The sequence below is a fragment of the Lates calcarifer genome, linkage group LG17 (assembly GCF_001640805.2).
Source record: "Lates calcarifer isolate ASB-BC8 linkage group LG17, TLL_Latcal_v3, whole genome shotgun sequence".
NCBI lineage: Eukaryota > Metazoa > Chordata > Actinopteri > Centropomidae > Lates > Lates calcarifer.
The window spans coordinates 25,561,250-25,587,111 of record NC_066849.1 but is presented as its reverse complement, the minus strand read 5'-3'; the positions used below and the strand labels follow the sequence as shown (position 1 = coordinate 25,587,111).

At 40.9% G+C, this 25,862-nt stretch overlaps 3 protein-coding genes and 1 long non-coding RNA gene across 4 annotated transcripts; 2 read left to right on the top strand and 2 right to left on the bottom strand.

Annotated features, from left to right (window-relative positions):
* Nucleotides 1–1,020: 1,020 nt before the first annotated feature.
* Nucleotides 1,021–9,503, bottom strand: irf4l (interferon regulatory factor 4 like). The gene is made up of 9 exons (XM_018670865.2): nucleotides 9,361–9,503; nucleotides 8,943–9,142; nucleotides 8,172–8,358; nucleotides 7,764–7,837; nucleotides 7,050–7,188; nucleotides 6,854–6,955; nucleotides 4,790–5,158; nucleotides 3,196–3,308; nucleotides 1,021–2,252 (listed from the first exon to the last, which is right to left on the bottom strand). The coding sequence occupies exons 2-9, from the start codon at nucleotides 9,138–9,140 to the stop codon at nucleotides 2,091–2,093; spliced, it is 1,344 nt and encodes a 447-aa protein (XP_018526381.1). The 5' UTR covers nucleotides 9,141–9,142; nucleotides 9,361–9,503; the 3' UTR covers nucleotides 1,021–2,090.
* LOC108879570 (uncharacterized) lies at nucleotides 6,898–13,227 on the top strand. Its single transcript, XR_007814974.1, has 3 exons — nucleotides 6,898–6,979; nucleotides 12,137–12,225; nucleotides 13,054–13,227. It is a non-coding gene; the product is annotated as an uncharacterized LOC108879570 (long non-coding RNA).
* LOC108879569 (dual specificity protein phosphatase 22-B) lies at nucleotides 11,159–20,787 on the bottom strand. The gene is given in 8 exon segments (XM_018670868.2): nucleotides 11,159–11,817; nucleotides 13,238–13,303; nucleotides 13,305–13,410; nucleotides 14,036–14,110; nucleotides 14,580–14,629; nucleotides 17,226–17,308; nucleotides 19,294–19,327; nucleotides 19,443–20,787. Coding segments are annotated over 8 exon segments (582 nt in total). The 5' UTR covers nucleotides 19,464–20,787; the 3' UTR covers nucleotides 11,159–11,670.
* Nucleotides 20,788–22,485: 1,698 nt separating this feature from the next.
* Nucleotides 22,486–25,844, top strand: bphl (biphenyl hydrolase like). Its single transcript, XM_018670867.2, has 7 exons — nucleotides 22,486–22,814; nucleotides 23,574–23,677; nucleotides 23,780–23,946; nucleotides 24,686–24,839; nucleotides 24,954–25,085; nucleotides 25,377–25,500; nucleotides 25,590–25,844. Exons 1-7 carry the CDS (start codon nucleotides 22,732–22,734, stop codon nucleotides 25,678–25,680), a joined length of 855 nt encoding a protein of 284 aa, XP_018526383.1. The 5' UTR covers nucleotides 22,486–22,731; the 3' UTR covers nucleotides 25,681–25,844.
* Nucleotides 25,845–25,862: the final 18 nt, after the last annotated feature.

Here is a 25,862-nt window from a genome sequence, read left to right as displayed (position 1 = left end):
GGGTTTGGTATTTTTATAGTATTTGTTGACAATAAGAATATAGATGATTACCACATTTTAAACGTGCACTTTTCAAGCGTGTGCTACAATGCTGAAATGGTCAGTTTGTAAATTGATCAGTTCAATTGTTAAACACATTTAGCAAAGAAAAAAAGCAACAACGTGCAAGAAACTTTCAGTTTTAAATGTGAGGATTTGCTCTTTTTCTGTTTTTTATCTTAACAAATTTCATATCTTTGGGTTTTTGTGAAATACAATCAGTTTGAAGATGTCACCTTGAGCCCTAAGACGCTATGATTGTCATTTTTTACTATTTCCCCACATTTTATCGACTTACTTAAATCTGTTATCAGAACATTAATCAGTAGTTGCAGCTCATTTTCTGTTTACAGCGTCTGATAGTCTGTTAGGGTTCATATTAACCTTTGAAGCCCTCTGAAAAGTCAGTAGGTAGTGCTTTTCAAAGTAACTCATGTTTTTCAAAAGCAGCCTTATCAAGTGATGATATCTTCCTTGCTCTTGTTGTAAATTATTTCCTGGCAGTGACAAATGTATTTGTGGGTTTTTATTATGTGATTGTTTTCCATGGAAGTGGAAACAAGACTGTAATCTATGAGCAGAAGCCAGGAAGGCTTTCTCTTCGGTGCATCGCGGAAAACGTGGCCAACCTCTTCCTCTCTCTCTCCTCCCCTCGTGATGTCATCACATTGTTTGTGATAACGAAGTGTTTGATTAACCAGCTTCATCCTGCATCTGAACCACACTTCCTGTTCAGACACGCACACATAGCACTGACGTTGCTCGTGGAGCTCACACACTTTTGAACAGAGGTTGTCACTTGTTACACTTAAGCCATTTATTCTTCTAGAACAGAAATTTACACCTTAAAGGCAAAAAAAAAAAAAAAAAGCTCAACACATTCATTTTAACTCTTAGATCTCATATATGACACTTTACAAAAGTATTGAAGAGGTGAACTATTTCATACAAAAATTGGGTTGAAAAAGCTTATCTAAAATAATCTCTCCAACAGTTTCTTTAATGTACATAGCCAGACACAAGACTTCATTCATAATTTACTACATGGTGTTGATAGTGTCTCCTAGCAACATAAAAATCAAAATTATTTACAAGTTAAATGTAAAAAAGAATTATTCTTCTTAAAGGAACAGTTGTATATTTTAAGAAACATGCTTGCTTGCTTTCTTGCTGAGTGTTGGATGAGACAATAGAGACCAGTAATGTTTGTTTGGTAAATATGAAGCTTTAGCCTGTTAGCTTAGCTTAGCATAAAGACAGGAAGTAGGGCGGAAACAGCTATCTGCTGAAGAGTTTAAAAATCTGCAGATGCTATTTGCACCCAGGTGTCAGTAGACAACAATCTAGACAACAACTCCTGTAGGCTGTTTTGTAACAGAGATATAGTGAGACATAAGGCATCCCGTAGGGCAACCGTAAATGCAACAGAAGAAATGCTTCAATGTGAACCCTGCAAAGCACAAATTACCTTTTTCATGCTTCAGTTTTTGCATAGATTAAACACACAACACATAACATCCTAAACTGAGTTCTAGACAGTCATGCTAACTGTCTCCCTATGTTTCCCGTCTTTATGCTAAGCTAAGCTAGCTAGCTGCTGGCTGTAGCTTTATATTAATGGACTGGTGTCAATCTTCTCATCTAACTCTCAGCAAGTAAGTGAGTTAACAAATTTCCTAAAATGTCAAACTACTTATTCAAGGCACACAAATTTTACTTACAGTTTTCTATGATACAATCACCCAAGCTGTCAGTTTTCTTTGCATAGTAAGTATTGAAAATATTTATCACCTTGTGAAAATACAGTAAGGAAAAAAAAATGTTGACCCTGCAAGTTTTCTGCCACACATATACATACACACACATACATACACAGACAAACACACACACAACCCCACCAGGCAAATAGTAACTGTCACTAAAATGTCCATCATTTATACATAATACTGTCCAAGTTTTTTTTCCTCTTGTCTCAGTTTTCTAGTCGCCTGTGTGAAAGGTCATTGCTGCATCTGGGAAGTTTTCAACAGTCACTTGAACCTGAGCACAGTTCACTCCTGCAGGCTGCTGCTGTGGTGGTGTGTGATGGCCCTCGGGTAGTCCTCCGGGGTGTTTATGTGGTCCGTGACTCCCGGGTGCTCGTAGCCGCGGTAGTAGTGGCCACCCGTCTGCTGGGCGTAGTACAGGAGCTGCCTGGCAATCAGCGGCTCCACCTGCAACACAGCAAGGTCAGACAGGTCAGTGAAAGCACCAGTGTCCACAGTAGATATTTTCCATTGAGCTCATATTAGAAAAGCCTAAAGAGTAAGGTTTGAAAGTTTAAGGTATGGTTTGAAAAGTTTGAAAGTCTGTAAGAGCACCGTGCCGTAACTATAAATTCAGGTTTGACAAAAAAATGGTAACTTAAAGGTCCATTTACTTTCTTTTTCCAGCCTTTTCAACTGTTTGCTCAGTTGTCATGGGGAGAGCAGATAGATAGATTGAATTGTCCATGTCAAATTAGATAGGATTTGTACAGAGATAGACCTTTTTTTGTTGAACCAGAAACATCGCTATATATCAATACCAGACTCCATTGACAGAAACCGCAGAACACAGGAGCCAAAAAAGGCTGGAGTATTACGGGTTAAACCTATAAGTTTTGGGTTTGTTTGGTTGTTTCCCAGGCTGACACAGCACCAGAAATCCCACCATCTGAGGCTGAAATAGCAGATCTGATTCTTTCAAAGGGGTGTGTTAAATTAGCCTGACAATCAGACTGACTTCCCCCTTCATTTTCACTCTCATTCACTGAGAAGAAGAAAAAAAAAAATCACAGATGTGGGCAGTGATTCGGAGGTTTGGAAGTGGCTAGTTGAGCATTATGAGTATGAAGAAGTTCTGACAGACTTTCAAATCTTGGGTTTTAACTTTCAAATCCCATTTTTCACTTTTCAAACTATACCTTAAAGTTTCAAGACTTATCTTCCAGCCGTTAAGTTTTGATTTTTATGAACTATGATACAGACTTGACCACACATCCTCTCAGTACATATTCTGTTTCACTGAGCTCAATATCTCAAAATCAGAATTTATAGGAAGTACTATCAGGAGATATGAGCTGCTAATCAAACGAGCGTTTAATATGGAGACAGATGTTAGCATTACAGCAGTCACCTGGACAGTGAGGGTCCGTCTTTGTCTCTGTGGGTCCAGACACTCGTCTCCGAAAATCAGCAGGACCTGGAAACGAGGCAGTGGCCGCCCGTGGAGCCCGTAACTCTGGATCTCTGATTGTTGGGAAACAGATGATGGCACATTGTTATTAGCTCTGATATATAAAACACAACTGAACTGTCTGATTCAAATGATTTCAGAAGAATTTCACTTGATGTGGCATGACCTTTGGGGTGATTCGAACGGAAAGTCCTGGTCACACCATGTATGCAAATACAATTAGCTGTCAAACTTACACAGCTGGGGCTGTCTTCAGTATGTGGGCGGAGATGATGTCGCTGTATAGATGTCATGTGACTTTCATCTCATCATGGATTTCTACTTAAAAAGTTTTTTTTTCTACCACAGTTGTTAGGAGATGTTGACTCCTGGGGGGCTTTTTTCTGTTCAGTTCTGTTTTCAGAGGACTTTCATCTAAAGACAGTTCAAACACAAATCTGACTCTTGTAGACTTTATATCTTCACTGTTTACTCACTGTTAGCTTGGCCCTAGTTTGTGTTTTTCATATATCACTATTACATTGAAGTGACAGACCTAAGCATCCATTTTCCCCTGAAAAATAAATACACTGTGATGTTTGAGAGACCCAGAGGGTCCTGAGGGTCAAGGACTCCTCCAAACATCTGACTGAAAAAATATTCAGTCTGCTGCTCTAGAAGAAACATGTTTACGTGTTTGTCAAGTTGAAACTCTTGACCTAAGAAAGGCAGAAGCCAGAAATGATGAATCTCTGTGCTCAGTTCGTACAATTATATCAGTAGATGCTGGTGCTTCTTTCCAATACCTTTATGTTTTAGACATACAGTATGTCTTTTTCAGCCATAGTTGCATCTCTGGAAACAGGTTATAAATCTGTGTGTTCGGCCTTCATAGTCTTGTAAAGATTTATTAAACGATTGGGATTATTGGGTATTTATTTTTCAGAAAATCCAATGCTTTGCTCTGTGACTTGGATGTAATGATAATAGCTACTGTAGAACAGGGTACAGTGTATTAATGTGTTCCTGTTCAGTGCTGAGACTCTTGGTTGATTAATCATTTGTATGTCTCCACAGATTTGACCATTTTAAACTATTTAATGCAGCTGCTTTTGTGTAAACACTGTTTCAGAGGTTTGACCGGTTTTGTTTGGTGGATAAAGGGTTTTGTAAAATGTGTGTTTATATTAAATTAACCACTACATAGCAAAGTATCATTTTGGTATTGGTACTGAAACTCATTACTCAGCCCTACATGATTAACAGAAAACATCAGTGTCTACCTTTTTGTGTAAGTCTTTTGTATCGTAGAGAAGAGTTGGGCAATGTGCTTTAATTTTGATTTGATAAACTGACAAAAATTTAGTAGTAAGTTGTTTAAACGTTTGGTTCCAGCCTCTCAGATGTGAATATTTGGTGCTTAATGTGTTTTTGAGTTGTGTCTTTGGGCTGTGGACTCTTGGATCAGACAAATACAGCTATGTGAGGATGTTACCTTGTGCTTTTTTTTAACTGGAATGGGTCATTAGCTGCAGCTCTGTCCCTGCTGTCTCACCTGTGAGGTAGTCCTGGGTGTGCAGGAGTTTACAGTTGACCTCTCTCTCCAGCTTGTTGAGCTTGTCTCCGTACAGTCCTCCCTGCCAGTACACTCTGCTCTGACACAGCCTCCGAGCGTAGAGTCCGTCTGCGCCCATCCACAGTAACACACCCCTCTCCAGGGTGGAGGGAGGACTCGGGGGACACTCGTCTGCCCTCCTCTGGGCTGAGAGGCTGTCCACGGGCAGGGGGACCACCTCGGGACCCGGCGGCAGGTAGTGCTTCTCCTCCGGGGAGCACGGAGTGATGTGGCACCCCTCCGGACTGGAAGTGGTCACCTCCCTCACCAGACTGTCCCGGAAATATACAGACACATGCAGACGGAAGTCTGGACAGAGGAGAAGAAGAGGACACAGGTAGAGTTCATTCAACATGTTTTCTGCTACACTTTGATGATCACATTGTTTGTCATTGTAGTGAAACATCTTTATCAAGTAATCTCCAATGACACTGATCTTTTTACACGTCACACAAACACAGTCAGGTTATGATTCAAGTTTGAGTCACTCTGTTATATACGCATGTTTTTACGAGACCGACAAAGACATTGACAAAAGTTGTGATAACAACTCAGTTATCTGGTGAGTCCAAAGTGATTTCATGTGACGGTTACAGCATTTACCAAACTATAAATGTGGACACATGTAGTTGTACTGCTGTACTCTTGTGTGTCTTTGCTTCTAGTTACACTGATGTGCACAGTTCAGCTTTAAAACTGATGAATCGGCCTGTACCTTCACTTACAGTAGTTCTTCAGCTATTTAAGAGGGTGATGATGATGCATCTAAGCTCATTCAAAGTGCAAATGACTTTATTAGCCTGTTGCTGCTGCTGCTGCATACCTCTATAAAATGTGTGGTTCTCTGGGCAGTAAGAGCAAACAGGTACAGGTAAACACTTCTTTATGTTCTGTTTTTTTAAATCCTTCCGCGCCATCTGCAGCTGTGGCCTGTGGTATTATGTTTTGGGGTTGTCCCGCCCATTCTCCTGCACTTGATATCTCAACAACACCTTCAGGGACTCACTTCAAGCTTGGTGCAAACGTTCACTTAGACTCAAGGATGAACTGATTAGAATTTGGTGCGTCTGGACAGACATGAATGCAAACTGCAACTCAACAGGTTGGTGGAGGCGTCCAGATTTGATCGTCTTTAAATTCTTATGGTCAAAAGTCTTCATGAGAAGCAATCTGCAGCAGTGAATTGAACTAGACTAGACTGTGTTGACGGTTATACGGAGCTAGCGCTAGCTGCAGCGGCTGAACGTGAGGTTAGCAGATTCTGTGAAGCACGTTTCATGTCAGATTTCAAACCATAGCTCCTATAGCTCCACTCTTGGTGCCCACGTCAGGTTTACCGTTGTATTTTCCTGATGCAAGCGAACGGTGCTGTCCCCCAGAGTTTCATTAAAGCTGCATTAAGTCATTTCTGGCCAATAGGGAGCAGTAAATTATCAGATCTAACCTACAGCGACAGATGCACAGCCAGCCTCGATTCCAGGCGTGTAAAATTGCAGACTTTAACACAGAACAATATTAATATTTATATTTGCAGTTGCGTTTCTGCCCACCCGATGAATCTCTGCCAACTACTGAGAAGAAAAATATCTGACTCAACTTAACTTTGTCTGATGTTTGGTGCTGAGAAAATAGTGAACAGTGGGTGTACCGAAACAGCAGCCCACAGGGGGGTTGATGCTGATAGTGAGACTGAACCACACAATAAATGTAGGGATCGAAAATATTCACGATACTGCGCCCCCATTAGGCCAGTCTGTGTAGTTGTTAAGCTTAGCAGAACATTTTGCAGTCGCATCAAACAAAGCACAGTCTTGTACATATGGACCTGCAGGTTGAATAATATTTAACGTGTTCACACATGATGTGAAGATGTTTTCACTGCTTGGTCTTAATCTGTGGCTTTGTGTAAAAGCCACATTGAAATCACATCTAACCCTCAGATAAGTTTGATTTCATAGCGTGCAGAGAAAAATAGTGAGATGAAAGTGTGTTTTTGTTTTGTACCTGAGAGAGCCTCTGCTGATCTGATGCTGGCGTCCAGTGGGAACGGCGGGGGCTGGCTGTCAGCGGGACCGTAGGAGTAAATTGAGGCTCTGAGCTGATATCCTATCACAAGCAGAGGAAAGAAAGGTAAGTGATCAATACTGGAACTGCTAAGGATGCTAACGTCTGTAGCTGTATAAATACTGAGTCACTCTACCATTCTCCATGGACGGGCCCTGCCAGGGAAGGCTGCGAGGGGGGCAGGGACACTGAGAGAAGGGCAGCTCTGGCAGAGAGGCCTGCTCCTGACAGTAATCTCTCCAGCCACATTCAGGTGTGGCCATGTACTGTGACATCTATAGAGAGACACAAACAGTCAGGTCATGCACAGGTAGCATTAACCGACCGTACATCTCTGTACGGACGACGCCCACAAAGTAATGACCAACTCTGCTCTTAGTTAAACTGTATAATGTCTGAGAATGTGGGAAAGCAGAAAGATATAAATAGTTAATAACAAAAAAGGAGTTTAGTGTCTATATAGTGTAGGAGATATTATAGATTCCTTTTAATGTAGAGAAGGCTTTAACACAGCTAATAAAAGTAATAATATAATCTTTTTTTTGTTTGGGGTGTGAAATCCTGACAGCTAAACGTTTAGAGTGAAAATAAATCATTCTTAACACCATATTGTTATTTGTAACACCATAGTTTCACACCTTGAAAACTCAGAGATGTTTTCAAAACAGCAGCACTTTAAGTTGAACTTTGGGATGCAGATAAAGAGCCCGTGACCTTCAGCTTGTATCTAGTGTATGCAGTCATTCACACATGCACAGTATGAGCTCTCATCCTCTGCCTCTGCTGCACATCCACCCTCTCCCTCACTCACTCTCTCCACCCCACTCATTTCCATGTGTATGAAAAGCACCTGAGTCTGCAGCGCATTGTAGGAGTGCACCGGATAGCTCATTGGACTCAGAGGACTGTCCTCCTGTCGGGGTCCTGAATGCAACACGGAAAAAAAAAGTTCATTAAAGTTCACTTAATCAGTAATTCATCAGTTGACACAGCGTACAGCTGCGTGACCTTCAGTGGTGGTTTATTTCTTTGACTCTGCACTGAAGTCAGTGACCTTTATCAGTCACACACCGACACTGAGAATTTCCAGCGTTGTCTGGTGAAACTTATTTACCATGAAAATGACTATTGATCATAAATCCATTTAAAAATACTTTTCAGAAGTTACCCCACCTTCATTTTTAACTCGTGCTGCGCCAAAAAGCAGCGGTGTTAATCTGTATTGTTTGATGTCTGAGGTGTTTGAGGTGGTACTGACTTTTCTTGGCGCCCTCAGGGATGATGCGGTAGACTTTGTACGGATCTGAGATGTCCAGCTGGCTCCGGTCCACCAGTTCCTCAAAGTCGTTGCTCTTGTTGAGGGCGCAGCGGAGGCGCGTCTTCCAGGTCGGCGGGTCCGGTTTGTCGATCCCCTCCCGAAACTTGCCCTTGAACAGCGCCCAGGCCTGCAGACGAGTCCCCGGTAAAACTTTAGAAACCTCCCTACAGTTTTTTGCACAGCCTGCAGATTTTACGTTTTCACAGCGGTTCACGTCCGTCCAAGGCTTGGAGAGTTTATTTCTACAGAAAGCTGAAAGCCAGTCGATCTATGAATTTGCAAATGAATCTGCAACTGGATATTTAAGTATTTTTAATTGGAAAATGTCAGACGGTTGCAGGTCCAGCCTCTCACATGTGAAGATTTCCTGTTTTTCCTCGTCTTATATCAGAGTGAACTGATCATCTTTGGGTTTAGACTCGGTGCCTGCATTTTAAAGAAGACATCTTTGGTTCTGGGAGAGTGTTTCCGCAATTTAATGACTATTTTCTGTCTTTTTATACATCAACTGGTGGAGTATTCAGTCAGTCAGTTGCAGCCCACATGTCGTACACAGCAGTAATGCAAAGTGCTTCACGTTAAAGACATTAAAACTCTTCACTGCTGGTTTCTCATGTTCTCTCTTTATATCACTTTGTAAGACTTTTTAAAAAGCTTTTATTCCGTTATTTATTCTACCTGGATTGACAGCGGAGGACGCAGGTCTCTTACCTTGAAAAGCGCGGCATCCTCATCCCGGTTGTAGTCCTGTTTCCCGGCGTGTTTCCACGGTATCCTGAAGATGGTCTTCTCGTCGTTCTCCCACACCAGTCCGGGATATTTCCCGCAGTCCACCTGCTCGATGAGCCACTGGCGCAGTTTTCCGTTCCCGCTGCTCCCGGAACCTCCGTAATCCACCTCGGGGTTCATCTCTGTCCAAACAGACGCATACGCAGACACAACTCACTCCACTGTCAGGGTCAGTACCATGTGCTGATATGTTTTTGAAAGTAGCGTTAAGTTTAGCAGAGAGTGATGATGAGCATGTCCAAGTTGAGTAAAGCTCACTAAAGGTTAACCCCCTGATCTCCCACGCAGACTAACTTGGCCTCAATGTGCGCCCTGGATTAGCGGCTCGAAGTGGTCTTACCTGTGAAACTCGAAACCCGTCAAGTTTTGAAATCAATCAGTCTCGGAAAGCCCTCATCATTACGGCGGGCCCGCTTAAATCCTCCAGCTTAGCAAGTGGCAGAGGGGCGGAGCCGTGGATGCTGAGGAGGACGCACCTGCTGCGCGCGCTCTCTCTCGCTCTCTCTCTCGCTCGCTCGCTCGCTCGCTCTCCTGCGAAGCTTATCAGCGCTCACACTGAGGCCGATCTCCAGTAAGACACCGGGGGAAACCCTGCCGGTCTAAGTCAGAACTTTTACACACCCGCACATGTGGAAAATCATGGGACGGAGACAAAAACAATTCTTTGAAATGATAAAGCCTTACGAAAAGTAAGTGTAGAGAGGTCCTGCTGTAGAAATGATGCACACACAAAAACATCTATTTGTTCCCTTTGGAAGATTAAATAGAACAACCTGCGACATCACCGCAAACAGACAGTAACAACCTACCAGATAAGATTATTATAAAGTGTGTGTCATACCTTTAAACAGCCTATTATAGGAATATTACACAGATATAATAGAAAGAGCCTTTTAATTAGGCTAAATACAAAACACAATTCATGGTGGAAGAAATATCTTGGTACATTTTAAAAGTAAAAAATATAAAAATGCTCAATAACAAGTAAAAGTCCAGTTTTCAAAAGCTTGTTTTAGTAAAAGTACTGTGAGCAAAATGTACTGAATTTATTGAGTATTAAGTATTAAAAGTAGCAGTATTCATGCCTCAGTTAGGTGGTAACATACACACATCTTATTATTTGATTATCATCATAGATGTTTTAACATTTGAGCAGATTTTTAATGTTGATTGGAGCTCATTTTAATCTGTAACAATGGATCCTATTTTATAGAGTGAGCACATAAAATCTTAATCTGAAAAGTAATTAGTAACTAATCCATCAGATGAATGTAGTGGATTACAAAGTGCAACATTTCCCTACAGCACTAAAATGATATTAAAAAGTACAAGTACTTGAGAGAAACTGTGAAGTACCAGCAACAAAAGTACTTGTAAGTATGAAGAGTAACTTCTTATGCAGCATCACCTCTGTCATATAAATGGAACATTACTACTGATTTATTCATATCTTTACTCGTCAGCAGTGGAATTCATTGTAATGGTTTCATCTTCTTTCAGCCATAGGTCAGGGGAACCACTGGACCAGACTGTATATGAACTGTATGTAAAACCAGCTCCACCTCAACCAGCTGCAACAATAAAATACTGCAAGAGTAGTTTTACTTCAGAGAGTACATTCATATTTCTGTAATCAGGACTAATAAGTAAATGATCTGAATACTTCCACCACTGTCAACCAGAAGACCAACAGGCTTTTCCCCCTTTTCTCTGAATCATTTCAAAAGATGTGAATCCCCCAAGTTATCCCGTAATCGATGCAAAAATATTAAAGGAAAGTCTGAAAAAATATATTTCATTTTGTTTATAGCAAACTTTCTTTGGTTTCTTATCTTATTAATCATTTTGTAACTCTTTGTGAAAACATTTTTTGGGGTCCTGACCCTCAGGTTGGGGAACCACTGCTCTGAAAAGATCTAAAATAAATATTCTGAAATATTCAGTTGATGAATGAAATTTCGTGTATATTCATATTTGTGTACATATGTAATTAAACCTTTGCCGCAGCAGGAATGTAGATGTGAATCATTAACATCTAAATTTACACAGGCTTTAACCGTAAATCCTCATTATCACTGCGTTAATTTAGTTTCTTTTTATAGACTTTAAACAATACAAACAAAACCAAAAACAAAACCTTCATCTTTTGATAGTGTTTTACTGGAAGATACAGTATTCTTTACCTTTCACACAGTGTATAGAAAGTAATACTCATATTTCAAGTACAAGACACAGCATAACATAACTGGCAGGGGGAGTGCACACGGCTAAATGTGTGTTCACACTGTGGACTGTATGTACATATTTCCTTGGTGTCATGCTTGACTGCCCTTGCATGTTGTTTTGACAGTTAGAGGCGAGGACATGACATGACGAAGGGGACTCGAGATAATGACATAAAAAAAAAATCCCCCCTTCACATGACTGCTTAGCCATCCTGCAAAAAAAAGAAAAAAGATTTAAGCTATATCGATACTAAATTTACTAAGATAAGTGTCCCTGCTGCTGTTTCTCTCTGCAGGATCAGTCATGAAATCCTCAGAGTTTTCTCAGACAGCTGCTCTGGTCTTCGTGGGTGTAGTGGTCCGAGCAGGAGCCCACAGTCCTCAGCTGCTTCAGTTGACAGTAAGACTGGCAGAAGACGTTATTTTCAGGTGTTGCTTGTGGCCAACGCAGGAGTGATGCTGGGTGGTACACGGTTGCTGCCGCAGTTGGATTTCCGACTTAAAAGAGCTTTGATCTCCTCGTCGTCATCGAGCTGGTTCCTCCCGTACCGGTCCTTCCACCAGGCTCGATACTTAGAGGGGGAGAGCAGAGGGTGTCAGAGAGTATAATCTCAGACAGAATCAAAGATACAGAGCAGCTGAGGTCAAGTGAAGCTGGAGAGGAGGGTGTTTAAATCTGGTTCTAAGCCCTGGTTGTTTTTAAGACACCGACAGGTACTGTTTTATGAGGTCAACATGATTCAAACCAGGTCCTTGTTAGATCATCAGGCATCATCTGAAACCCCCTTCCAACACACCTGTCAGATGTAGGGGGGGGGCTGCATTCGAAAAGTTTTTGTAACTTTACAAAACCAATAACCTGATGTTTCCCTGTGCTGTTTGAATGTACAGATGAGTGCGACATAATGACTTCCTTCGAGGAGAGATTGTGCAACATTATCAACATCTGAGCGATGAATACACCTCCCTCCTCTCTATAGGTGAGTTTCCATCTAAATGATGCAGAAATTAGGCAAATGTAAGTTAATGCATGTTTCCATCCACTGCTGTTTCAGAATTAAAGGGTGCAATGAGATGACACAATTTACAGAGCTCCACTGAAACCCACACTGGCGAACAATAACACAAAACATCATGGAAATATGACAAAGTGTCTCATTATCTCTCTAGTCCATTTTCATTCCGCTTTGTTGCATTTTGCTTTTAGAAGTGTAAAAACCTTTGAGATATTTTAAGATTTTTTCAGTCCTACTTTAAGACAGCATGTTTTCGGCTCTTCCGTAGAGTATGGCTGTTCAAAACAGGTTCCACCTTCAAGCCTTTAGTTCTATAAGTATCCGAATTCTGCTCAAAATTACACCAGGTGCAGCAAACTTTCCGTAGAGCTGCTACTCTGTCAGAAAGAAAAACGCAAGCTCCCAGGACCAGCGCTGGGCTGTGGGACAGTGTTGACGTTTTCCTGTACACAGTCATTACAAAAGGAGCAGCTGTAAACATATTGTCCTCACAAACAACTCAAATCTAAATTTCGTATTTAGGAGAAATATTTTATTTCCTTCTCCAGACATCTGACTTCCCATCAGCTTCCTTTCAATTGGATAAAATAATTGAATCATACAGCTCCTCTAAATGTTACCGGGGCGACTGTATCACATCCTCACACCAAAAGGAGTGATTTCTGGAGGCTTTGTGACACAGCCACTCCTTTTCTAGTTATCGTGTACGAGGATAATTTAAGTCTCAGCTTCCTTTAGTGTGCATGAAAATGTTTTTGGCATTTGCACCATACGTGCATGATGTTTTTACAGAGCCGCCAGACAAAGAGTGGACTGAGAGGATTCATCACATCACACTGTTTAAAGAAAGGAGAGTTCAGAAAACTGCCAACAATGTCTCCCTGCATGGTAACACCAAGTACTGTCACATGCAGCATTTCCTGTGGAGAGGCAGCTAGAGAGTGCAACATACACTGAAAGGTGAGGTGTCACTCACCTCTGTCAGGTCTGTGTTTTCAAACTCCTCCAGCTGCCTCAGGAAGCCCAGGTTGGGCCCCGCACACTGGCCTCGCTGCCCTCACCGCCGCCAGAGACTCCACCCAGCCGAGACCCGTCACCGTCATGATGTAGGCCACCACCAGAGTCACGCTGCGGGACACTCCTGCCACACTGAGACACACAGAGCTTCAAAGAGGGAGGCTCGTTGTTGTCACATTCTGTATTGAGATTCTCTTCTTTAGTGTACAAAGAAGTGAAACCCCTTTTTTCCTAAAGCTGTGGTTAAATGCCTGATTTTGCACGTTTGATATGAGAAAAGATGAAAGATGATGAAATTTAACCATGAAAGCATTAACCAAAATTATTGTCAGACAGGTTTTGTTTGGTGACAGTGATGTGGTTGAAAATGAAAACAGGGTTAATAAAATATGAGGACCTCCGGCCAGTAATCACCTTACAAAACAAAAATCAGCTGCATTTGAATATCTTTGCTTCTTCCTCTCAGTATCCTCATATGCAAATGACACCGGTTTCGAAGTGTATACTTTAATTCACTGTATTTATGACTTTATGTCGTCCATTTTAAAGAAATTAAAAAATGGAAGGAGAGCACTGTGCAGCACGTTTAATCAAAGGGGTATTTTATCTTCCTCAGAAAAGAATGCAAAAACCCCTCAAGAAAAACCCTCCCCTGTTCAAACATTTAATGTGAAGTATTGTTTAAACATGTGATTTTAAGATGAGGTGTTTTAATACACAAATAAGGAACCAACCACTCTGATTTTTTTTCACCCACCAGTGAACGAGGCAGCCTTCTCCTTTCAGTCGGGACTCGTGGATGAACATGATGCTGTCTCTGAAGTACTGAATCCTGTTGGTATCATCACATCAAACACATCTTTGAGTGTTAGTGTTTTTACTTGACTTATTATGACTGTAGTTCTTCACCCTCTATTAGACTCCTAAATGTTTTTATTCACTTGATTCCACTTGATCCAACTTAATATTTTAATGTTGATGAGATATTCAGTCGTGTTTACTCCATCAAATAATAGTGAACCTGCCTCAGACATTATACATTCTGTGATTTATTTGTGGGTAGAGGCTTTTCTGGCTCTGTTATATAAAAATAAAACTATAAAATGTTCATTTTATACAGACGTTCTTTACTATTGAAGTGTAAAAATCATATCATTAGACTCTTGTTGGACTGTCCTCCTTGTATTTTTGATTAAATTAATATTATTTCTCCTTTCTCCACAGGTCATCTGGTGATGGATACAGATCGAAGAACTGTAAAGTACTTGAGGAGCTCATGCAGTACACACTGTAGTACTCACAGGTTTTGCTTAGAGTGGTCAGCAGCAGATATACAAAGGTAGGTCATGTCCTGAAAGGCGAGGGAGGGAGAAGTTTAGACTGAAGCAGCAGAGTATGTTCGCTGCAGACAAACGTATTAAATTAGTATTTCACTGTACATGATGTTCAGAGAGGGTCATTTGTTTGAATACTGGGTCTAACTCACTTCCTGTTTCTCTGCCTATGGGACGGCCCCTGAAACTTTGCCACGCTGACCCTGCAGTTCAGTGCTGGTGTGGTAGGTCATGACATAACGATATTCTTCGCCTGTGTGTGTGTGCATGTATATATATATATATGTGTGTGTGTGTGTGTGTGGTGTTTTTTTTTTTTGTGTGTTTTTTTTTTTTTTTTGGTACTGTGCACCTGGCAGCTGATGGTACATACACTGGACAGAAACTGCCTTGTCCCGTTATGACTGCACTGCTGCAAAACCCCCTGAGCCCTCTGGGACACGCAGAGCTCTGGAAGTGCTCCAGACAGGTCAGGTTGCACTCGCACAAACACCAGACAAAGTAATCATGCACACACACGCTTAAAACATGTAGAAGCATGTATGCATGTCAGTGAAATTGTAATTACTGACAGGAAAAGTCAGGTTGTGCAAACACCTACTGAGAATTTATCTTAAATCTTTGCACAGTCATTCTTAAAACTCATCATGACCATGACTCAGTGATACTGTCTTACTAATACTAAACTAATAAACACAGACACACAGAAATCCCAAATAATGTGCATGTAAGTTGTGGGTGAGTGCAGACATTTTCTGTATTCAAAAAAGAACATTTGGGGACTCCTTGTTGTCTATTTTTTGCAGTATGTTAATCAGAGCCACACACTGTACAGTAAATGGAACATCCGACCATAGAGATTCGGTGGTTGCAAATTTTACCTTCCTCTCTCAGGAACCATCAAGCTGTCTTCCAAGAAATCAATCAGTCAGCAGTTTGACTGTTAGGTATGCAAATAGACCATCCCATCTGGCCATTTGGGCGACACCGGTAAAACAGACCTGAGTCATCATTTTGCCGCAGAAGTCAAAAAAAAAAAAGCTGCATAAATGCAAGAACAGTCCCGCAATCAAGATAAAGATTTGTACAGTAACAGGGACTGATGAGCTGCTGAGTGAAGGTCAGCAGAGTTCAGACAGTGACTGTAGTGCTGAGACACAATTTCAAGTCCAAAACCTTGTTAAAAGTTTTGGTGGTTGACCAGTTTGGGTAGTGATACTGTAATACAAGTTGCTGTTTCTCTTCAGAGTTGAATGAAACATGCTAGCATAGATGGAGAAAGTGCACAGAGATCTCTGAATACTTTTTCATGCTCGCTTTCAACAAGAAAAGATGAAAGTTGTGAAAGCGGACACTGAGGATCTCAGATGAAGTAAATATTTTCAAAAAAGTGGAGAGAGCGAGGAAAAATTTCACGATGCGACGTGTTTAATTTATTCAAATAAAATGCCAATCGATAAATCCAAAGTCAAGTGAATCATCTCATAAATAATTAATATCTGCTGTTTCTATGTATCTATCGTCGTTAAACTGAGAGGAGAACATCACAGGGAAACCGCACAGTTAAACCTTATCACATTAACTGTATATAATCGCAGCCAATACTGCAGAGGAGAGGAGTAAGTATCTTCTTGCATCTGCTACCAAATGTAAATCAAAGAGAGCAAATGGTGACTTTCAGTCCACCAGATTCTCAGAGCAGAATCAGCTCTTTCTCTCCTGACACTCACACTCTCACATACTCACACCTTTCCCGCTCTTTCATACACAAATTGACATGTCTAAATGCAGCATTGAAAAGCCAGAAACCTTTAATTGCAGTTCCACTTTCAAGACTTTATGGACTTCAAGCTGCTGTGCTAAAAGTGTCCCTCGGTAAACTTGGCCTGCATCTGCGTCACAGCTGCATCCCAGACACATCAAGTGAAAACTGCTCAGATATTCACTGGGATCCCTCACAGTGTCACAATAATTCAGAAAACTGCTTATTTGGTGAAACCTGGTGAATTCCAGGTCTTGTGACTGACGAGTCAAAAGAGCTTTCAGTGTAAAATTGAAAATAAGAAGAGCTGACTTTCACACCTATTGAAGTGGTCTATTGCAAAAGTCTGTGTCAAATATCAGTCTTTTGTTTAAAGTATATCACATTAAATTTCTTCCTGTTTATCCTTCCTGTTTAAACTAGAATGACCTCATGTTGCCTAATAAACCTCAGAAGATAACAAAGGTGATGATTAACTTCATCGTTTTTTAAGCATAAAATGCCAAAAAATCTGCTGGTGCCACACTTTAATGTGAAGATATTCTTCTTTTTGTTTCAGGAGACTGAAGAATCACTGTGAACTCTGGGAAAGTGAGTGTTTTTCGCAAATTTTCTGAACTTAAATAATGAATTAATTAGAAAATGACTTGCTATATAAACTGATCACGATAACAACTCTAGGTCAAGCCAGGAAGTCAGGAAAAGACATCGCCAGCATTTCACACTTTCAGTATGAGTAAGCAGCAGGGACACTGTGTTTAGAAGAGGTTGTGTGTTTTGTGGCTGGATTAAAGTCACAGGGTCACAGGGTCACACAGGCCGAGGTCAGGCACACAGAGAAGACAGCTCACCTCCAGGATGGGTGCAGCTGTGTCATGGATCGACAGGATGTGGGTGATGTTGTGCTGTGCCAACAGCTCCCTGTCTCGTGCATCTGTGGATCGCAAAGAAAAGCAAGAAATTGCAAATACTCCCTCCATCCAATCACAGATCATCTCATATAGGTTCTAACCTAAATAAAGCCTTTTCTGCCCAACAACAGCCCCCCTACTCAAGTGTCTCCCAAGCAAATGTGGCCTTATGGCTTAAAAGTTTTTCTCATCTTCTGAACTGAAAGAAAAACCGGAAAACCAGTGTTTCTAAAACAGTCCAACAGCTTGGCCCAAAAGCAAGAAACAGTAATACTTTTAATCAAATTTTGTTCTTTAAAAGGAAGCCAAATGTTTTCTACCTTGGACAGATGTGTCTCGAACCTTTTTTCTCATGCTTTGCAAGTTTGCAGGATGCTGATGATGCCACCTATACAAGACCAAGATGAGTCTGTGCTGAAGCCTCCTCCCAGCTGAATAAACTCAGGTAATCCTATCTCACATAGCATTTGTAGCTGTCAGACAGAAATCACAGCTTGCAACATTAAAAGAAAAGATATCTGAGTAGCCTACCTGGTGTAAACACTCACAGAGGAAACACAAGCTGTAGTCACTGTGACTTCAAGGTCAGAGAGTGACACAAGTCCTCAAGTGTGTTGGCCATGAAATAAATATTTTTATGGGCTGCTGGGAAGCTGATATCAACAGAGCTGATATAACAGAGAGCAGTGTCACTGCCTTACAAAGTCAAAATCCAGTCACAACATGTGGAACCCAACTTTTTCCCTCCTGTTTTAACATCTAAACATGATCGAGCAATAGTAAATGTATGATTTCTGTGATAGCTGAAGTAAAACAGTAAAATTAGCAGTAACTACTAAACAAAGATAAAAACAGAGATCCAGAAATCTAGATCTAGATCTAGAGATCCACTCGGCTAAAATGAAAACTACATTTACTAAATGTTAGTTCCTTATCTGTTATCAGTAAATGTCCATTTAACAAACGTCATCTTGGTAATTCAGTTTCATTTCAATAAATTCAAACATTATGCAGAACAAAACTCAGCTAAACTCCCTTGTAAACCAACATGACACAATTTTTAAATGTGGTCATATTCATGCAATTTGGTACAGCAAAGTGTGGTTAAATCACATATTTAGATCTACCACATTGTAAAATGTTAAATTCATTTGAATATACATTAAATATTTACAGAAGAAGGCCCAGTAGACATTCAGCATGAACTACAGAGGTTTATTTTCTTCAACAAAAAAGCTAAAATGCACAAGAAAGCTGAAATAACACATTTTGTTCTTCCTGCATTCTGTGAAGATTATACTAAAGCAGTGCAGTTAATCTTTCTATATAACAAAGGTTATGTGGCAATATATATCAGTTAATCTGTAATGTAGTTTGTCAGCCTTAACCTCACTGCTTCACCTTGTACACAGGCAGAAAGTTTAAGATGATGTAAAATATACCAAGTTAAGATAGAAGAAGATAAACAACATGAAGGATGTCAGATTTCCTGTTTGACAGTTATTACCTGAACTGTCATGTTTACTAAAAAAGTGTTCCATATTTTTACGAATTTCCTGTGTTGTCACCTTTACTTGTTTACACAGCTCAAAAAAGCAACCTAATGATTGCATTCGCCGCTTTGTGGAAAGATGTGGAATGCAGTTCACACTGGGGACACCCCCGCGCCGCGGGGCATCCCCTCCCACATCAACCCTCTCGTACTCAGAGCAGCCTCCAGAAATAATTTGTTTCCTCCAGCTGCTGAAAGAGTTACACACCAACCCCCGCAACACACACACACACGCTGACTAAAAAACACTCTGTAATACTTTTTTTTTTTTTACATCAAAATACACGACTTTAATCTTTCAGCTCTACACTGTGACCTCTCCACTCTATAGAAACTGAGCTCAGTGTAGCATCTCACCACATGCCCCCCCATATGAGGAACTGAAACACACTCTACTACATTATCCTGAAAATAAATCAATTCTTTACTCAAATCACACGAGGCAGGACAACTTACCTTTGATATTTCCAAGATAAAGATGAGGCAGGACCTAAAGAAAGTTCAACATTGAGTTAAATAAAGAAAGCAGAAGTTGTTCATGTAAAGACAGATAATTAAGGTTTTGATGTTTTTACCGAGGTAATCCAAACGACATGATACTGTACCTTGTTTATTCCGTTACCCATGTCTGCCAAAGGTCTCAGGAAAACAACATCAAGTTTAGGACAAATTTATGGTCACGAAATGAAAATTTTGGCGAAGTTCAGAGTTACTCAGACTGCATCACCCAGAGCTCCAGCAGCATTTAGCTCCTGTCAAGGCCTCTCAACAAGAAGATAATCAGTCTCAAGCTCGGGTTGCGTCACGTCATTTTCAAATCACCCCTGGTGACTTCTTTATGTGAGCCAAGATATCATGAAGCCTTCGACGTCTCTGCTGCTCACGCCTTCTGTGCCACCTCATCGAGAATATGTTGCCTGGGATGACATAATGTGACCTTAGCAGAGGAACACCCTGCTTGGAGGTTTATATTTAGACTAGGAGCGGGTCATGGGACTGTGGACAGGCACATACCAACCAGACAAAGATGGTTTGCGGGCTAGAGGGCAGAAGACAGATCCAGCAGCGTGTCACGCCTAGCTATCGCTATCTGCTGAGGCGTCATACCGTACAAGGAGTACCTCTGAATAAGGTTCACAATACAGACGGGTGACAAACTAATGGAAAAACCAACAGAAACTGTCTTAGCGTGGTGTTGTTCTACCTTTAGCCTCCAGAACAGCTTCATTGCTTCCTTGTCATGGATACTCAAGTCTCTGAACTCTACTGGAGGGATGTGAGTGCTGTTCTTCCAAAATCTCCCATAGGTATTCAGTACAGTTGAATCATTAGCGATGGGTTCATAAAACCTTGTAGAAGCATCTCCACAAGTTCCTCCATAACTTAGATATCTGCACTTGTCACTCAGGTTTTTCCTCTAATTTGACACCCACCTGTACTTGCAACCTACAATAAATCTAAATTTAATGAGGAGTCTCAAGTATCTATGACAAGGCAGTTTTCATAGAAGTACAAATTCCCCCGCTTATCTTCAATTATGAGTCGATTCTCATTGGACATTCACTTGAATCTCCTGCAGTCATCACATTTCCTTTAAGTTGTCCGACATCCTCGAATTGCTCTGAAGGGTGTGATGTATTTTTATTTCTGCACAGAATTGTGTGTTACTTCGTGTAGTTGACGTCAGTAGCAATAAATGTCCGTACCAAATACTGACGGCAATCATCCCGATATTTGTCAAGATATGTCAACCTCATGGTGGTGCCAAAGGAAAAGTCGGGGGATCATGAAACTCAGTAGGATTCGTCATCTAAGGACCTTGAATGCTTGTACAAAATTTCATGAAAATCCATCAAACAGTTGACAAGTGTTTTCAAATTGAACCAAAGTGGTGGACAGATCGACACTGCCATCGCTGGAGCTATGCTGCTCACGAGAAGCCTCAAAATAGTCAGTCACCTATGATGTAAGTCATGGGGGAGCAGCAAATCCTCTTATTTAACATTATTTCATCAACTTGATTCGTCATGACTTCTTTTAATTTTATGAGCATTGCTTATAAACTTGATTGTATCTTTGAAACTAAGAATTCCCCCATTTATTTTAAACTGCGCTTGTCAATTCTCAGTGGACATCCACTGGAATCTGCATCAGTCACTGCATTTCCAGTAAATTCAGCTGCATCTTCGACACATCGCTCTGAGGCGATCGAGGTATTTTTAGCCCAGCTTTGTCGCTTTTTGTCTTGTGTTCCTGTGTGTGGTTCAGTGTGTGGCACAGCTCAGACGCTCTGACAAGCAGAGGAGAGTGGAGGCGTTTACAAAAAGCCTGCCTGCCTCAGAGAACTAGGTCTGAACAGCTCATCGCAAGCCACGGGTCAAACCCATTGATAAACAGACACATCACACATTAGGAACACGGCTGCCTCTGTGGATAGAAGGTGTATAAAAAAACACCTTTGTCAGAAGATCAGTGTTTGTGTAGGTGTGTGTCTGAGTGTGTGGGTGGAGGGGGTGGGGGCTGCATAGTGTATATACTAAAGGATGTGGGATGTTGATTAAATTTGTCTTTAAAAAGAGGAAGAAGAGATATTACCTCAGGAGTTACTTTCAGGTTGGTGCCTGTTACATCCAGCAGTGGTGCTACAACCAAACAGCACTGTAAAGCCTAAAGAGATTGTTATTTTACAGCTGCAACTAACAAGTATCGCCACTAACAGTTAGCAAGACAATTATTTTCTTACTTTATTGATTCAGTTACATAAAAGACAGAAAAGCAGCAAATTATCACACCTGAGAATCTGGAACCACAAACTGTTTGATGCTTTTTTTAACCACACCTGCTGCACGGTCACCACTGTGAAATCTCAAAAATTGTCAGTGATGGTTTGCCAAGAAATTTTGTACAGGTTTTCATGGTTCCCAGACGTTGTGCTTTATAGACTTTAGTCTTTCGTCTGGTGCCACCATGAGGTTGTCATTTCTGTTTTGGAGTGAAATAGATTGACAACTACTGGATGGATTCCCATGAAATTTCCTTCAAATACTCCAGATATTCCAGATTGTTTGAGGATAAAACAAGGCTACTGAACGCATTTACTAGACAAACAACAGCAGAGAGACGACAGGAAATGAGGGGAGAGAGAGAAATAGGGGACTGACATGCAGGAAGGGTCCCCACCCAGATGCAAAGAGTTGGTTTAGGGGCCCAACAGGGAGAGATCTCTGCGGTCCAACTGACCCTAAACATAAATAATGCTACTTTAAATGTAAAATAACATCCTGTACATTTCTTCATCTGTCGGTGACTTCTTGGTAAATTTCTTCATGCATAGGGCCATATATAAAAAAACATGAAATATTACCGTATTTGGTGCAGTGTCAGTGCTTCGTGGTAATTTCCATATTTTGTAACCTTCATCAAATGTGTAAACACAGTTTGTGGAAAGAAAAGAAAAAATATGTACAAAAATATTTTCCGCGTAAAAATCATTACCGAGGAAAAAAAAAGTTTCTGATATGAAATTAATAATAGATCAATATTTTGTTGAGTTTCAGTGGAGCTGAAATAAATCTGTACTGTAAGACAAGCTGAACAAAATACGTGATGAAATCTTTCAGGAAATAACGAGACCAGTAGAATGAAGCGTTACATAAATATCCAGTAATAAATCAACTTTCAGGTGAATGTTGCCTTTCGGTTCGTTTTCGTACTTTCGCTTTAATTTTTTTTTGTCAATAAAGACGACGTGGAAAGTGCCAAAGTGAATTCAGCTGCCTGGATTCCTTTAAAAACAACAACTTGCAGTGCAGCAGGATTTCACGGTCCTGACTCAGACAGAGTTTGTTCAATCTTTAAACCGCTCAGGAGGACTCTGCACCTCTGACCAGAGGAATGGCGTTGTTTCTGCTCGGAGGACGTTTCTCTAAATGCAGAGTCCACATCCAGAGAGCCATGACAGCCGTGCAGCCGTACTGGTAACTGTTAAACTGTTTTCACTGTGTTAACTGTGAAATCTACATGTTTATATTCATCGTTCTTCAGACGTGGACTTTAACCGCAGAGAGCTGCGGTAACTATCAGGAAATGTCTGCTCTGCGTTCAACAACATGTTTGTCCTTCTCTCGGGTTTGTTTCATTTAAATCCACTAGATGGCGCAGCATCTCCAGTCAGTGCACTACAGTGTAAAATATGCACGAAATAATAATATATCATCCACAAGTTCCCCTGTACTGCTGCCGATCGTAAATTATTAGTATTAATCTATTATTACTACTCGTGGTATTAGTATTTTAGTCGCTTTTATTTATAGTATTAAATTGTATATTTCTGCTTAGCAACCCTACAGTGGAAGATGTTGCCTTAAAATGAATATATAAGCTTTTTTTAATTAGTATTATTAATTAAAGGGAAGTATTTAATAGTTGTGAAAATGATTAACCACAGAAACAGACATCACATGCCAACATACCTTCAAATTTACAATGAAACATTTTCCAAATATAACAATAAATGCCCCTAAATTCTTAATCATTTCAGAGAATAAATGTCATACGTGATGTGCCTCTGTTAAATTTACTTTTTGAAGGCCAGTGAAACAGAAAGATGCAGAATTGTTGTGTTATGTCTGATTGTACACTTCCCTGCAGAGATGTACTACGTCTGCTGGAACTGTTAAACAGTTCTACTCTTTCTTTTCACTATGGCCACAGTCTACCTGTCTGTTTCCCTGCAGCTCCTCAGTGGCTTCAGGCCGGCAGCATGTTAATGGAGTGGATTTGTACTACGAGCAGACAGGCAGAGGGAAACATGCTGTGCTGTTGATTCCTGGTGCTCTGGGTAAATACAACAACATTCATCCTCTTAATGTTAGAGACTTTATCATGAGATCTCTTTTTCATCTCTCATTTGAAAACCATTTTGCTCTTTTCTTTACCACAGGGAGCACAAGGACAGATTTTGCTCCTCAACTCAAGTCTCTCAACAAAGAACACTTCACCGTCGTTGGCTGGGATCCCCGTGGTTATGGACAGTCCCGACCCCCCGACAGAGACTTTCCCTCGGACTTCTTTGAGCGAGATGCAAGGGATGCAGTGGATCTAATGAAGGTGGGATTAGTCATTTCATCAGCTCATCATGACTTGTACGAACCTGAGGTGAAGAGAGAGATATGTGTGAACATCCAGTCGCACAAGGACAAACAATCCTACATATCTGTCTGGCATTTTCTTCCACCAGATCTGGATTATTATTGTATAGATCTGCACCAAACTGTACAAACTTTAGATCCCAACATCAAAAATATGTCTGATTTGTTACGTTAAGATTCAAACTGAGAAACTGACAAAAATGTCAAAAAATTACCTACCTTGCAGTGTTATGGAAATTAATAAGAAACACCTGGATCTGCCCCTGAATGTAAAGGGTTCTTCCCTGGTTAGTGCCCAATCCCTCCACCAAGTTTGGTGCAAATCAGTTCAGTACTTTCTTTGTAGTCCTGCTGACAAACAAAGAAACAGACACAGGGGAAAACATAAGATCCTTGGTGGAAGTTCTGCACACAGATTAATGATTGTATACACAGTTTAAACCAAGGCTGCCTGTACCTGGCCTTAATGTGAAACATTATAAAGGAGTAAAGTCACTACTGTTCATTACTGACTCATTTGAGACAATAGAAATCTAATTTAGACTGTAGCAGTCATGCACAGAGTGAAACTGCAGCTGGATGTGATCCCTCATCGTCCTCTCTCTAACCACTATGACTATAATCTAGAGAGGTGATGCCTTACTGTTATTACAGTCCAGTTTGTTTGTGGTGTACTGTATTTGTTATTTCTTTTCCAGGCTTTGGGCTTCAGAAAGTTTTCTCTGCTGGGGTGGAGTGACGGAGGAATCACCGCTCTGATCGCAGCAGCAAGAAACCCAGACCTGATCAACAAGATGGTCGTATGGGGGTCCAACGCCTTCGTTTCCCAGCATGACCTGGGGCTTTACGACGGTACCACGATGGGCACTTTTGTTGTGAACTGCCCATGATATAATCTTTGTTATCTGTGTTTTGCAACTGCTTTTTGAGTGCATGTGTTTTTTTGTTGTTGTTGGACCACCCCAGCGGTCCGCGACGTCTCCAAGTGGAGCGCGAGGATGAGGCAGCCCATGGAGGAGGTGTACGGAGCAGAGGTGTTTGCTAAAACCTGGGAGGCCTGGGTGGACGGTATCGCACAGTTTGCAAAAAGACCAGAAGGTAGTGAATTCCTACTACTACAAACTAACTCCACAAGTCTCACTGAGCAGACTAAGACTGAAAACTGAAAAAAAAAAAGCAAGAGATTAGCCTCCAGTTTAGTCAGTACTGGACTAAATCTTCACACAATCTTGACAAACTCTACATTATTTAAAAGCGTCAAGTGTCCTGATTTGATCTGTGCAAAGCATAAAGTGGCAGTCTATGATAAAAGGCTAAAGATAGAAATCTATTTTTATACACAAGAAACATATATGTATAAAAATGTTGACTTTAATGTCCTGTGCTTAGGGAGCATCTGCATGGAGCTTCTGCCCCTCATCACCTGTCCAACCCTCATCATTCATGGAGAGAAAGACCCCATGGTTCCCAGCTTCCACCCACAGCACCTCCTGAAACACATCAAAGGGTCGCGGTGAGAACGTTCACACACAAACACACATTTTAAACAACAACCACACCACATGTGACATGTTATTAACCTTTGTTCTGTCCAAAATCTAGATTACATCTGATGCCTGAGGGTAAACACAACCTCCACCTGAGGTACGCTGATGAATTCAACAAACTGGTGGAAGACTTTCTGAAAGACTGACTGATACAGTGAAACAAACAGAAACAGGGCGACTAATATTTACACTGGTCTAATTTTTACCCTGTTTTTGATGCATTAATTGTTCAATGCTGCTTATTTACATAATATTTTTACTGTCAATTCCAGTGTAATTTTTTTCTATGATTAAATCTCTGAAGGAGAAAGTCGGCAGCTTATTTCTC